The sequence below is a fragment of the Ammodytes marinus genome (genome assembly GCF_949987685.1).
Source record: "Ammodytes marinus genome assembly, chromosome: 3".
In the NCBI taxonomy this organism is placed as follows: Eukaryota; Metazoa; Chordata; class Actinopteri; order Uranoscopiformes; family Ammodytidae; genus Ammodytes; species Ammodytes marinus.
The window spans coordinates 9,465,942-9,481,856 of NC_137232.1; the positions used below are offsets into that span (position 1 = coordinate 9,465,942).

The 15,915-nt window shown below is 40.2% G+C and overlaps 1 protein-coding gene and 1 long non-coding RNA gene across 2 annotated transcripts; one reads left to right on the plus strand and one right to left on the minus strand.

Annotated features, from left to right (window-relative positions):
* Positions 1-7,434: 7,434 nt before the first annotated feature.
* Positions 7,435-14,133, minus strand: linc.pou2af1 (lnc RNA pou2af1). The gene is made up of 5 exons (XM_080025203.1): positions 14,019-14,133; positions 11,897-11,997; positions 11,412-11,463; positions 10,288-10,586; positions 7,435-8,098 (listed from the first exon to the last, which is right to left on the minus strand). Exons 1-5 carry the CDS (start codon positions 14,023-14,025, stop codon positions 7,688-7,690), a joined length of 870 nt encoding a protein of 289 aa, XP_079881329.1. The 5' UTR covers positions 14,026-14,133; the 3' UTR covers positions 7,435-7,687.
* LOC307248727 lies at positions 10,924-12,272 on the plus strand. Its single transcript, XR_013844804.1, has 3 exons — positions 10,924-10,998; positions 11,382-11,474; positions 11,945-12,272. It is a non-coding gene; the product is annotated as an uncharacterized lncRNA (long non-coding RNA).
* Positions 14,134-15,915: the final 1,782 nt, after the last annotated feature.

Consider the following 15,915-nt stretch of genomic DNA (forward strand, 5'->3'; position numbering starts at 1 on the left):
CATTGTGTGCACTGCCTCTTTTTTTTTTTTTTTTGCAGCGCTCAGGTGCTGCCAAGAACTTTGCAGGGGGATTTCCACAGGCACAGGTACAACCGGGGCATGAAGGGAGCTCGCCAACAGGATCTGTACAATACACTATGTACACAGAGATTACACAAATAAATCGAGTACACAATATACATGCACACCCCAAGCCCTAATCCTGTAGTATTTAACTTTGCCACAGTGCACACACTTTGAGCGATTGACAGCTACAGTAGGTGTGAAGGAAAGACGGGATTTCAGATTTTTCCTGCTTGTTGACTTAGCTCGTACACTTGGCAGACTTGGCAGTGGCCTTTGTTGAAGTGCTCGGAGAGTCTGTTGGATTCTCTGAACATTTTTTGGCACAGATGAGTCCATCTGCTAACGGGTCAAGTGAGCACTTGGCATTCGGCACTGAAACTAATCCCACTGCAGTTTCTATAACTTGATTCAACTTGTAATGCAATAAGACACCGCAGGAACATACCAGACATACAGTGGTGCCGCTTCTTTATCTATCTGATAATGAGTCATTGTGATGATGAGCAAGAGAACAACTGCTGACCTTTCGAAATATTTGATCGCCTAACTTATTATGACAAATTTAACTTTATTTTTCCTTTCAAAGAGGGAACCACTACTGTTGGTAAGGATAAGGTTGAATTGTGATTCCTGGAGAGACAGTGTAATTCACGTTTCAAACAATTGACAAACAGACAAAGGCTTGCTTTTCTTGTGAAAGGGTAGAAGAACAAACTGTGGCAGGAGAGCGAGTATCAGTCGAGTATAGCATTAAGAGAGGCAGTGGCTATACTGTATTATTGGTTGTTACTAGTCCACTGATGGCTACCTAAACCTGCTGTACCTACTGTAGTTCAAGCCCTTTTTCTGGGATTAAAGGTGGAGTCTGCGTTTCTAGAGAATGCTTGTTGTCAAAAAAAAACTTTTGTCAAAATCAGTGACTATCTCTGGATTGTTTTCCCCCAGTGCACACACAGTACAGACAGGTAGCAGATCATAATGAGATATTCACTAATTCCTGTTTCCAGTATCTTTGGGAACCTGACCATTGTTTGAAGACATACCGCTGAAAATCGAGAACATATTCTCTTAGTAATTACAAATCTGTTTACAGTTTACAGTTCATCATAAACTGCACTGATAAAACAACACCTGAATGCAACACCTGCAATTTTACCTGTGGGTTGGGGCAATGTGTTTATCTCGCTTGTCAGACTTTTTTTTCTTTTCTTGTATGTTAACATATCTGAAATCTCTGCCATTCCTTTGGCAAGTACAGTGTTATCATTACTGACAGGAATGATGGCCCGAACTACAAAAAATAACATACGTTATCGTGTTAAGTGGAATTATGCCTGAAACCAGACAATAAAGAAAACACAGAGCAACAATAATGTTCAGGCTACTTATTGACTGCTTTCAACAATCAGTTACGACAGATTTCCACATGACATGAGAAATTAAAATATATATTTTTTTTAAATGCTACTGAGGTAGTTTGAGCCTGACAAGTCCCCTTGGGTTCAGGGTAAATGGTTGAGTTTCTTAAGGCCTTACAGCACTTTCAGAGCAAAATGTCACAATATCTCCAAACAGTTTCCATGCGTGGCTGAGGTGGAGAAGTTGGTGTACTGATAAAAACTAAATGCATCAGAGGGCAATGGAAAAATACTTTGCAAATTGGTCATGAAGCATTCATGAAGCCTGGGACTTCCACATCACTGGAGCTGAAGAGGCCAAACATACAGTATTGGCAGATGCAGTTCAGATCTGTGTGTAGGGTTGCAAAGGGGTGGAAAGTTTCCACGGGAACTTTCGCTCTGGAATTTTGGGAATATTCAAAATTGGGAATTATAGGAATTAACTAAATGGCGGTCATTTATATGTTTATTTTTCATATCCTAACATAAATCTAAACATATAAACATTATGTTTTGTCATAGGCAGACAGACATCCATGCAAATTAATACAATAAAAAAACATTACATTTGAACAGATGTATTTGTAAGTAGAACTTTATCAAGTTTTGATTATTTTCTGAACAATCAATAATTTCACTGAACAACAAAAAGATGAATGTTGAATAAAATATAACTCATCTGTCTGACCCAACCCATTCAATAAATTAAGTAAATGCCCCCCCCCCCCCCCCCCCCCCCGCCCCCATGTGATGGAGGAATGCACAAGGGGGCGTGGCCTCAGTATCCCTGCAGTTAGCAGTGTACTATGTGCAATTTGCCTAGTGTACTTGCATGAAATCTGGTTGTTTTAGTCAAGATTACGCTAAAGTATTTTTCCCCCACCTTTATTTAAAATCACTGTTTAAGCCTCTGTAAACCTGGTCTAGTAAAAATCAATTTATGATATCAAGTTGGGTGTCTCAATAAGCTTTAAAAAAAATCTGATTTGAAGTCAAATGTTCATAAATATTATAAAACGTTGTTAAAAAAACTTATTTGTACTGTCTAGAATGTTTGACAGGACTGAAATAACACAGTTAGAAGGTTTTAGTGCATTGCATGTCAACACACACACACACACAGACACACACACAGACACACACACACGCACACACACACACGCACACACACACACGCGCACACACACACACACACACACACACACACACACACACACACACACACACACACACACCTCCCCTTTCGTACAGCCTTTTGAAACACTTGCCAGTCTTAACTTCAGTGACCCTGGAGCTAAAAGGGGAAGGGGGGTGGGAGGGCAGCGTAATGCGGGTTGTTTATAGTAAGAGATCAGAGTCAGTAGCAGCAGACAGGTGGATCAGGCTAAAGGCTTGATCACATCTATATCTGTTCTAACTGTTTTTCTGATGGCAGTAAGGGAGCCCCCACAGTCCCCGGGCCCTTTTCACTTCAATGCCTGAGAGCCCTAACCTTGTCTCTGTCTGCAGCGGCTTACTGCATGCATGCGCATTGCAGGGGATTACAGCTTTGACACTCGGGCTGTGGTTATGCTTAGGGGCTGGAGGGTAAGGTTAAAGGGATAGTTCAGTATCTTTGAAGTAGGGTTTTATGCGGTACTAGCATAGTGTGTTACCTCATGGAGATGGCGATCAGTGCAGTCACTATAAGGAGTGTGCCACCAGACATCTGTTTAGTTCATCTGCTCGACTCAGAGCTACTGCTAATTATTCGAGAGACCCAAGAAAACTAAAATAAACGTCTGTCCGGCAGCAAACTAAAGCTGTGTAAGTGCACAATTGAAGGGATATTTATGTTTGAGGTAAGCATTTACTGTATATATGTGGAGAAAAAAAAGTTTTCCATCTGGCCCCTTGTCTGCAACAGTAGAAGGCTAACTTCTGCTACAGCGAAATCTTCCATGAACTCCTTATAATGACTACACTGATTGCCATCTCCTTAAGTACCCCCATACAAGCCCACTTCAAAAATACTGACCTATCCCTTTAAACTAGGTCCTTGTCACAAGTTTAGATTCAGATGTTTGACTTTCAGCTCACACGAGGATCAAGTAACTCTAGTAAACGTGATAAGGATCTGGGCCCTCATTTAACAAACACCAAAGATGACACTTTTATGTGCAACACTTTGCATTCATACAAACAACGACAGAGGGAGGATGAGCACTACATGGAATATCTCATCTGTACGCACTCAGTGGTGGTGGCAAAGTACTCAACCGCAGTACGTCAAGGTGGAGTAAGCAATTCTGGAGAGCGCTTGTTGTCGAAATCACTTTTTGTCAGAATCAGTCAATATCTCCTCATCATCTGCTACCTGTCCGTAAAAATCTGGTGTGAATACTCGGTAATCTGTAATTGGGTATGTAAATAAAGGGGAACCCATTGTAGCTAATAACATGCCAGTTTACAGAGTCTAGGCTGTGTATTAACACTAGATTTTGGTAATAGAAAACCCCTAGTCACCATTTCACTCTCTCTTATGCCAAATTACTCTAGCTAATTACCAACCCTGCCACAACATGCAGATTAATGACTGGGCCAATCATGAGATTATCTTTTTCTTCTTGAATGGATTCACCCCTGGGCAAACGTTTGCCAGGATTGTGGTTTAGAAAGGGGAAGGGAAAAAGGGGAAGGTGGGGTGTCTCTAAAGCCCACCTGTGTTTTTGCAGCCACTTACCCAAACCAGCTTTGGCATTCAACGTATGTTTTTGCGTACCTGTATTTAGCAGAGCATCTTGGCTTTGGACCTGGAACCACCCACAGCTTCTCTCACAGTAAAAATATGAGCAAAGGCTGTCAGTGCCAGTCTGACCTCAACCGCCACTACAAGCATCTCTGACATCTCCATTCATTGCCTGATTCTAACTATTATATTATAATGTCTTGTATATAGGGGAGAACGGGGGAATCTGAGGCATCGGGTAATGTGAGCCACCCCCTGTATCTAGGCAACGGAAAACATTTGTGGACATGTGAGATATATGTTTTCAAGCCCCTCTCATTTCCCCATGGCCCTGAAAGAGAGGACCTCATGGTGCTGTGATAAGCATGTTTTTTTCACCAAAATAGGTATTTTGCATGTAAAAGTAAATTTTCTTGCTGTCAACTTAATCAACTGTTGTGCCAAAGCAAATGTATTCACGTAGAAACACTTCTATCATACGTGTTGATGAACTACCAACATATATAAACCATGTGATGATATTAGCTAAAGATTAGCCTGAAATGCTAAGAGAGGTAGTTTTTTCTCAAATTGTGGTGGTGGGGGAAAGTGAGCCAAATGCTGTGGGGGAAAGTGAGACACTGTCTCACTTTCCCCACCATGAGGCACAAGTTAAGTTTAGTCTTTAACATATTTTAATGTAATATTACATAACATATGTTTTATTTTAATGTCATACACATTGTAGAAAAGCCATCATGCCAAGGAAATACACCAGGAAGACGACCTGGGGAAACCACACGGAAAGAGCACCTTCTCATCTTTCCCTGTAACCTTCAGGGCTGGAATGTAGAGTAGGCCTAGTTGTAGAGTATGACAGGCTGATGTTATAATCCAGTTGGGTCTTCTCCTGTGTTCTGAGTCCCAGGCTGTCGCTGGTTCTGATTTTCCTATGATTTGACCCCCAGACACAAGCTGGCTCCAAGGGTCCTGTGTTCTGACCCCCAGACTGTGTTCTAATCTAACTGGTTCTATCTTTCATTTGAATCTTATTAAAACCTTTTGAATTATAATACTGTATGTTGTATTTGATTTTTTTCAGAGTTACTTTCAAGAAAATTTGCTTTGCTTAATTGACCAAACCCCATCATTCTTTTACTAGTCCGACATTATTTCTGGAATGTGTGGCTAGTTTTCAGGATTCTAACTGTTACAATATGTGTTGTTATGGTAGTTTCAGAGTGGAAAAAGCAAGTGGTTCACTTTACCCCGTTGATTTGTCTGGTCTGACTCAGTTTACCCCACAGCTGGGGTAAAGTGAGCCACATGACAACTTTTTTTAAACAATCATAATTTCACTGCCCTTTGTCTTGAAAAAATTCTGCTAATGCCCATTTCTAGGAAACATCCTGAATTAATGGGAAATGTGTAAATTTGAGTGATAAATCATTTTAGCTCGCTTAGAGGGAAGCACATGTAAAAAGTGACTCAGATTACCCCGTTCTCCCCTATATATAATTATATAATTATATATATAATTCACATACTTCTTAAGCCAATTATACCATTTTAAACCCCACAATTATCTGAAAATAATAAGCTCAAAACAGGGTAGGTTACAAGGTGGGATAATGGGCCTGTTGCAGCAACATGTCAAGTTCATGGCTTGGAGGTAAGTATTTGAGAGCCCATAAAAATCCAATTATTATCTAATTATAATTTTTTTTCACACGCAGCATTTCTTTTGTGTTAAGAATACATTAAGTATACAAATGATTTTTTAATGCATTATACAGTGTTGCACAGCTAAATGGTTAGGACACTCATTTTATAAAATTGAGGGAAAGCATGCAAACTCATATCCAATAGTAACTTAAATTTAGCGTTTAAATTTATCTAAATCTATGGTAAACCGTTGAATTTATATGGTATACCACATTGCAGGTGCATAGCAGGATTGTTGTGTTAATCTACCCAAGTATTGGTGGCTAAAACGTTTTTTAAAGACATCACAATAATAAAGTTAACAAGATTAATGTCCCCAACCAAACTTTTTAGGTTAAAATAATATTTCTAAAGACATTTAAGACATAAGTCACATTACAGTACCCCTGTTAATTTTCTCATTCAATAAATAATTGCTATGAAGGCTATATTCCTACATTATAGTCTAGATAGTATTCATACTAGTATTTGGACATTATTCTGAATCAGTTTAAAAATTGTGTAATATGGGAATAATGATAATTATCAAAACCCACTATTTATTTATTTAGACCCACCTAATTTCCAGAAATATTACAGCAGACGTGGCCTAAGTGTCTTTCGATGCTCTTTAAGACTTCAAAAGAAGTGCCAGAGGGACCATGACTAAGCTGTTGCCACAGTTGATGAGGTCAAGTGCCGCAAGTATGGATCGAAGAACAAGACAGCCATGTGCTGTTTACATAAACTGAGAGGGACCACAGATTTATATGGTGTGTTTCATAAGTATTGAATGCTTTATTGTGCTGCTCCATGATTATTTTACTAAGACCTATATCCCCCTGTGCCTTGTAAAAGTTATTGGCTTAGATCTTAGAAAGCAACTTATTTATTATATTTATAAAGCCAGTATCCAACATTATAGGGGAGAGTGGATTGATCTGGGTGACTGTGGCTCAGGTGGTTAAGCGAGTTGGCCATCGATCCAAGGGTTGGCGGTTCCCTTGGATCAATGGCGGTTCGATCCAAAGTTATTGTTGCCGGGGATGCACCACATCCTGAAATATACGTACATATTTTAGTTGGAGACATTACTGTCAAGGCCTCATTTTAAAGTCACTTTGAGTAAAAAGTGGCACAGCTCCCCCCACTCTCCCCTACTATAAATTCAGTTTGACATTTCCTCATAATTGAAATGTAACCTCTCAATTAAAATGTGCATCAAAAACCTGTACACCTGTTACTGTAACTGCTAGCTTATTTATTCCCTGCTGTTGGTTTAGTTCCAGATTTCCAGATTCCTTGACTTCAGTGCAAAGGTGTTGCATTACACAGCACAGTTCAGCCCCAACCTGTAGTCAGTAATCATGTGTTGTTTATTTTTCTCCTACCTCCTCCCACATTTTTGTGCAGTTTCCTGAGAAAGGTGTGAGAGAAATGACGTTTAGACACATTGAAACATAACCAAATGGAGACTTGCTTGGGGCGTTATCTGTAATCCTACACCTACTAAAAGTGTGAAAGAGAAATAATCTGTTTTTGGAGCACTTTTGGTGAGTTTCACACATGTTTTATTTAGTACAGCAATGTGTATGAAAATAAATCTAGGCCATACAAAAAAAAGTCATCAATACAAAAATATCTGCCTTTTCCATCCATTCCGCATTCACCTTATATTCACTCCACCAAACGAGGCACCGAAAGCCACTCGACAAAGCACACACACACACACACACTAAAATGCAACGCATAAAAAGGGCCTTAAACACTGCGTACCTGAAGAGATATTTACAGTTAAAGGGTCTCATCTTCATAGTACATTGTAACACATTTCGGAGCTCATCTGCAGATCCCTTCTGAAAGTGTTCTCTTCGGTGGCACAGGTGTATGAATAGTCTGTGCAGGGGTTGTTGTTGTAAGGTGCGTACAATTCGGGGCCGGAGGAGAAGCTCTCCTGCTGTGCGGTGGCTGTGGGCCAACAGTGGGGCAGGCAGTAACAGTCCTGGAGGCTGCAGTGCTGGTAGTGGTTGTAGTGCGAGTCTACGGAAGCTAGGCTGCCGTGGTGGTGGGGCTGGTGGTGGTAACTGCTGGACTCACACAGCCTGGTGGGGGAGTCGTAGCAGGAGGAAGACGAAGAGGAGAAAGAGTCCTGGGGAGAGTAGCTGTTTGCATCCATGTTGGGGTGGCACAGCTTCAGAGACCCTGGAGGGGAGCAAGGAGCCTGGGATGAGCGAGCGAGAGAGAGAGAGAGAGAGAGGGAGAGAGAGAGAGAGGGGAGAGAGAGCAAGACATGTTAGAGCAGTGCTTCTCAAATGGTGGGGCGCGCCGTGAGTTGTCAGGGGGGTGGGGGGGGGGCCGCGGGCTGCCTTGATTTCCAACAGACAAAAAAAAAAAAGTGCTAGCAAGCGCGATGTGTGCTTGTGTATGGTCATAACCGCGCGAAAGGCCGCGATTTGCAGTAAATAAATGTCCAAATGTGTCTCCAAGTATCTCTGTAAGCTATTTAAAAAGAAATCAAGCAAGTAGACTAATAATAACATTAATGAATTATTGGTTATCGCATCACAGAAGGCCTATTGGCCTATAATAATAAAAAAAAACACCACCTTAACTATGTTTACAGTTTAAAAATGTTTTGAATTAAATGCAAACCTCAGTGAATCATTTGCTCTTGTTTCTCTGTCCTGAGATTCACACAGACTGAGCAGTCTTGTTTAAATGTTGCAAATTGAGCTAATAAACTGAACTTTTAATTGTTTTGCTGCAGAAGTTATCTCAGCTAATTTTATAATCTAACATCTAATTTGATAATAAGGTGATTGTATGCAGAATGCTCGTGCCAGAAAATCATACAGTGGTTTTGTACAGTTTCTCAATAGTATTTCAATTTAGGGGGGGCGCGAAAAAATTTCTGTCCCCTAGGGGGGGCATGACAGAAAATAATTGAGAACCACTGTGTTAGAGGATGAGGGTTATTTTAAAGGTACACTATGCAGTTTAAGGGAAAGATGGGTTTGTTTACATTTGCAGAGCCTGAAGTTAGTTTACAAAACATATTTGCAATTATTAGTATTGAATAATGCTATCATCATAAATCAAAACACAGTTGTTTTGAGGCACCTGGAACCAAACGTAACACTATGGATATGATTGTTAACAGAATTGTGGTCCCTGCTGCCTGCTGTAAACAACACTAGTTAAACAGTACATTTTCAGGAAGCTTTCTAACTTCAAACAGTGTTCCAGTGAAACAATTCTGTTTATTCACTTAGGAGAATATAGCTTATAAATTGTTCACTTCTCAGACACACCCAAAGAAACATAGTGCACCATTGAGCAGGAGTTTGCAAGTGTGTCATGTGAAAGACATCAATCCGACTCCAGGCAACAGGCACATTTTTGTTTTATAGTTATGGATGAGAATCTTCCTTTATTAAAGCTATAGTGCGTAACTTATGTCACCCCCGTGAGGAATACTGAGTCATTACAACAACACTGCCGGTGCATCTACATGAGGTAAGCCCTTCGGTGATTGCACATGGATTTTATTTCTTCTGCAGTACTGGACGGTTTTTGTTTTAGTAGTAGAATCAACAACTAAAATATTTCTTGGGCACACCAGTTTGTTTACGCTACCACACTAAGAAATACAGAGATAGTATTGTGGAGCTTAATCAACTTTGTGTCAACTCTTTTGGCCATGGCCACATTCATTTAAATGAAAAAGTACGCACTATAGCTGTAATGCTAATGAATTCATCATGCTGCATTTAATGAGGTGTGTTTATCTAATAAAGCTTTATTAAGGCTGTATTTAAGATATCAAAACTCCCATTGGATTTCTTTATAGGGCAGATGATATAATTCTTCATAGATCTTGTTACAAACAAAGCTAAATGATTAGTTCTAAATGGCCACACAAATATAAAAACTGCTGAACATGCTGAACACAGGTAAACAGTCAAACCTCTCATCCCAAACCATATCATTGTATGTTGCCTAGGGGTGTTACAAATGTTTCCATTGCTGTGAGACCAAACATGAAAGCGAGTTGACTGAACACTCTCTCCTATTCAGCAGGGCACACTTCCTCATTACCAAAATTTTATTTTATATATATGTATATTTTTACTATTATTATTATATTTTGAATTTTTGAATTTTTAAGAAATTGAGAAATCGGGTTTAAGTTATAATTTGCTATTGATTTCCGTTATTGCAATAATCACGGACCAATTGATTATTAAGCTACTTATGTGTCAAATATTGGAAAATACCTCATGGATTATAAAGGTTGGGGTGTGATTTACCTGTCTATATCTGACCAGAAAAGACTATTTCTTAAAAACGCTGTTAAAAAAAATAAAAAGTAGCCTATGTTTAGGGTCAGCGTTAGGGTTAGAAACCTACCATCCCATGGCCATAGAAGTCCGCATCAGAGGAGAGTCCATGGCACCAGGGCAGCGGAAGGGAGGGAGGGGGAGGCAGTGGGGCGCTACTGTAGCTGCAGCCTCCGTCGCCGGTGTGGTTGTTGTTTGTGTTGTTATTGTTGCTGTGGTTGTTGTGGTGGCCAGTGTAGCCGCTGCCGGGCAACGGCAAGTCCCCAAACTGCTGCTGGATGTTGTGAAAGGGGCTCTCCTGCATCTGGAGGCTGCAGGAGCCGTCAGGGAAAGAGAAAGAGTTCGTGCGCTGGAAGGCTCGAGCGTCTGCTGTGGGAAAGGCGGGAGGAGGGTCCACAATAGTCACATAACAGACTCCAATGCAAAAATCTGATACAAAAATATCCAAAAGTATTCTAAATATGTGTCAAAAAATCGATCATAAGAATGAAAGGGTAAATGGGGAATTGTTTCTTGAAAGAAGGGCGTTCAAGGAGCGCCCCCGTAAGGTTTTTCTCTCTGCATAATAAAGGACCACAGGAAGACATTTAAATAGGGCCTATAGTTCACAGAGTATGAGAGTGATGTCATGACACCATCAGCCAACACATTTGAATGTAGCCTAAGTTTATAAGAAGGCGACCCCTGCACATTGGGAATGAGGGTTGTCAATACATGACTAGTCCTACAATTGCATTCCAAGTAGGCTTTTTCTTGATTAGTTGGGTTCTTTGGCTTTCATGTGAGTATTTTGTGACTTTTTTTTTTCTCGGGGGGTCACGGAAGGTTACTCCCCAGTCACCAAGGACGGCTCTATATATTTTTTTTTACGTTTTTTCAAAACAGATTTAGATTATTGCATCTACTGTAGTGTCTGCTCTTCTGTTATTGTTAGCACTAGAGCGGACATTTCAATTACATGTTCAACACTGGGATTGTACAGTTTGGTGAAGTTTTTTTTAAGCCTTTGCAAACTGCATGCAGATTTTGATTTAAATAGTCAAATTGCATCATTACGATGTAGTCGTAGCTTGTGATTGAAGTCATGTTGGATTGAAATGCTGCAATGGATTGGTAGCTTTATTTGATTTTTTTTAAATCTATACCCTGCACTTCTTATTTTAGACACTGCTGGGTAGCTCTGTATAAACTTACCCGGAAGAGTGGCTGCGCAGAGTTCCTGAAGATCCAAGCAAGTCTGGGATATCTGTTCATCGGGTAGGAGAAGAGAAATGGGAGGAGGAGAAGGGAGACAGACGAGATTATTTGACGATTTATTTCAGAACATTTGGATATAAGCATATAGTATTTCTTACGATATTGAGTGCTTTTTTTTATTTTGCAAACGAGTGCGTGTGTGGGGCTTATGTGCGTGCGTAACGGCTTTGTGATTCACTTTGAGTTTTCCAGTCAGTCATTTACAGGGGGGGCAGTTTATTGCTTTGCTTGCAGATTTTTTCTCTCTCTCTTGCTCTGACAGTTTGAAAGGGAGAGTGATAGTTGGGATGTGTGTGTGTGTGTGTGTGTGTGTGTGTGTGTGTGTGTGTGTGTGTGTGTGTGTGTGTGTGTGTGTGTGTGTGTGTGTGTTTGCTTAGAGAGACAGAGAGAGGGGAAGAAGGAAGGGCAGAGGGGAAAGTTACCGTTTTAACTTTTTTACTGTTGGCCTCCCGGGCTCTGTGCCTCTGCAGCAGCTCTTTGACTGTGGTCTTCACCCGGACGCCCTGGTACACCCTCGGCTTATCTGCATGAAGAGAAGAACAGCATGTCCCTCATGTTTACTGAACACCCTCCATTGGAGCGGACAATAGCTGTCACTCACTCTCCTCTCCTCCACACAACACTGCGCTCCCCCCGCCCGCCAATACTGTCCTTCTCCCTCCTGGCTCACTCAAAGTCCACAATGTATTTTCTTCCCTCCAACACAAACCAACTCAACTTTTTTTCCACATTTACGTTATTTTCCCCCTAAGAACTTGGATGCAATATTCCCATGAAATGATTACGTCTCCATATTGTGCTACACACTAATAAACTGTTGAATGTAAGACTGTTTTGTGGTAGGAAACATTATTAACACCAATAACATGTTATAATAATAAAATAAAAAATCTACTTTATTTTGACTGTGTTTAGCACTTGAATGTGTCCGAATCCGCTCTGCGTAAAAGTGCATTATCGGCGCTTATTGCGCGCAGAGGCTCCAGGTTTCTTTGTCCACTTGTCCCGACCCTATAGCCCCCAGAGAGTTCCCGATCAGGGCGCCCTCTTTACGGCAACATACTCGGCGTTTACTTTAGGGCAGACTCTTTTCACTGCTGCTGTGTGTGTGTGTGATCCGCGCTCCACAGTTACCCCGCCCAAGACCAGGAACAAAGGGAAACGGCACAAAATGCGCTACCGTAAGTTTCTATTTCTGATCATAAACGCATATATGGTGGAACGAATGTCGAAATGACAAACTTGGATCGATCTAGGTGTTGTAATGCGCGTAGGATCGTTCGGTAGAGACGGATAAAAGGCGCTCGGGGCGACCGCGTAGAACGCACAAACAAAGGGGCTGAAAGAGTCTGTATATGTCGATCAGTCACTAAAACCTAAACATTTTCTTAGTAAACCTGTTGAAGTTGTCTTTCTGGATGACGGCTGTGTACACGAATCAATTCGTAAAGCTAAAGTAAAGTTTGTTTCGGTAAAATCAGCGCCACAACTATCCACGGTCTATACTCTTTACGCATTCCAGCTCCATGTTAACCCCTTTCCACTCATTTAGTTGTAGTTCAGTTTAGGCTTCAGATTGATTGGATTACTGTTCTCTTATTGGAAAATTCCAAATGCAATGTTAAACCTCGCGCTGTTTATAGATCAAACCTATACGCTTCTAGTACAATCTCTGTTACTTGTATCTAATCACTCCTGCCCCCATCCTGCATAGCCTACGTGACTTAGTTAATGTTAAATGCCATGTCCCTCATGCCGAGAACAATTAGCCGAATTTTTCCTATAGGTTAAGCTTGATTAAGGAACCGAGGAAAGAGCGTATCGCATAGGTGCACGTAATTTAGGCCTAAAGGCGTAATTTAATGCAGCCAGGAGTGGCAAAAGCCGTTTGGAATAGGCGATTTGATAATGAGACGAAAGCCTCGGCTGCGAAACCTCATCTGATAAATATTCATACAGTTAAATTCTACTTGATGATTTGTCTTAAAAGTGGCAAATAGTGAGCCAAAATTACACAGCAGACACATCCCACTCCACCGCGGCTTCCCGTAACGTCCTATGTTGCGCACAATCAGTCCGAGCACAGAGTGTAAAGCATGAAATGTTTCGTTATATAAGTAATTGATCTTAAATAAAAAAAAAAGATTTGGTAATGAAAAATCTACGTGTGCTAACGTGTGTTGACAGTCGGTGGTCTTTGGAATAAGAATGTAACAAAAATACATCTATAAACGTCGGTAAAGATGTATGAATAGGAAGAAAAAATCCGACTCTCTTGATCCACCCATTACCTATAACACAGGTGTCATCAAAGTACAGAGATTTGTCACTTAAAGTCTCATTTAACCGTGGTTTATTTGTATTCTTTATTTAAATCTCTATGTGAGTGAACATCTAAATGAAAAACCCTCCTTACTGTGCAAGAGACTCGGCTGTGCTTTTAAATTTGGACAATAAACATTCTCTTTTTTTTCTCTTTTTCTGTCTAAACAGGTGAAAATGCCAGATAATGATTTCCAGATGAAAATCCGCAGTGAAACTCACCCGACATGATGGCTTGGATGAAGAAGGGCTCCCTGGAAGCAGACCTGTGGGACTCCACAACGTCCTTTTCTGCCTCAGTAAAATGGCCAAGAACGAAAATTGTACAAAAGTCACCAAAAACCTCAACACAAATGTCTTTCAGCAGAGTCAGAGCATCCACCAATATTGTAATATAGCTGGGGACATATTAGTTTGAGATTTTCTCCCTCCATGCCTACTATTTAAAACCCCTAGAACTCAATGATTTGACAATCATTTGATTGCGCGTTACTTTCAATTTGAATATTCAGAGGCAAAGGATTTTTATCGATTTTTTGTCAAAAATCAATACGCATGGACATTGTATATGCTCCACTGTAATATAATATAGTAGTGTTTTACATTTTGACCGAAATTAAACCATACTTTTATTAATTTTATCCTCCTTTTGCAATAACACAGCATCACACCCCCCTCATTAAGCACTACAGCACTGGGTGCCACTTGCGCACCTTAACCACCGAAATTCACCATATTTTTGCGAACACATGTTAACTGCGGCCACTCTTAATGTCACCAATATGTCCAAACATATTTTTAAGCTTTATTTCAGAAAATAACACATAAAAGTGGTGAAGAAGTGGGCGTGGCAAAGGCCAGCAGCCATCTTTGCCATCGCAGGCCCTGTGCTCCATGGAGCAAGTGCACTGAGCGCACTCACCTGCTGAGGGCCGCAGGACCACACTTAGGCAATTCTTTTTTTCACAGTATTAACTTTTAGAACATTTTATTTAGTAAAGAGAGAAGTCTATCCCAGAATAATGCAATATTTCCCAGTAATGATCCACAGTTTGACACAGTCTTCTAATAGCCTATTTTAATATAACCGTATCTTTTAATACAGCGCCTAATGTCGTCCATTCAAATTTACGAACAGTTGATTAAAACTTAAATTAATTTATTGTTTAATCTTTAATAGAAAGCTACATTAACACATTTGACACCGAGTATCTTCCAACAACACTATATTCACACCAGCCAGCGTAACATATTGCAATAGGCCTTTATTGTTGGTAGAATGTGCGTGACGAGTAACTAATTTATAAAACATAAAGCACAATACAAACATTTTGCTCTAAATATGTCTCAAAGTAAGCTGTAAACATCTGGAGCAAATTGATTTCTCAAATTGGACAAACGCTATTAATTAAAACCAGTAGTGTCATTGTTATTAATGCAATTATAAAGAATAGTGTAATTTTCATTACCAAAACTATTTTATTATTCTTATTATTTGCAGTAGCAGTGGACTACACTCCGTAGACATTGTAAGATTTTGACCAATATTTACACATTTTTAAGAAATATATAATTTTTCATACTCATTTTTCATATTCTCCCCTTTAAAAGTGTTTTTTAGTCCTCCTCAAGTGGTTTTCATAAAGTTTCCTCTCCAATTCATAACGCACATTAATACTTCAGCTTTTTCACCCTGTTCTCTGCTCCTCCATTACATTCACGGATTGTCGCCACCTTGTTGCGGCACCGCGGCTCCTCTTCTACCGATGCAGTGGTGGTGTAGGGGCGCCACCTAGCGGTCAAAAATCAGAACCTCTTCCCAGCTCAACTGTATGTGTATCAATAGCACGTCTATGGATTTATCATGTTTATCACACTTTGTATTCCCGCAGGCAACCATAATAGCCCTTTTAATAACAAATTGTTTTTCAGCTGTTTTCAAAGTCAAAATATGAATGTGATCTCTCCAAAAGAGCAATACTGCGACGAGTTTTTCAAGAAATCCAATGGTGTGTCACCCTAATAGATGTTCTGGTAGGCCTACATTGTCCCTGTTCAATAAACCTGAAATAAATCAAATATCTAGTTTGTAAATAACACTTCCACACATTCTGAAGCT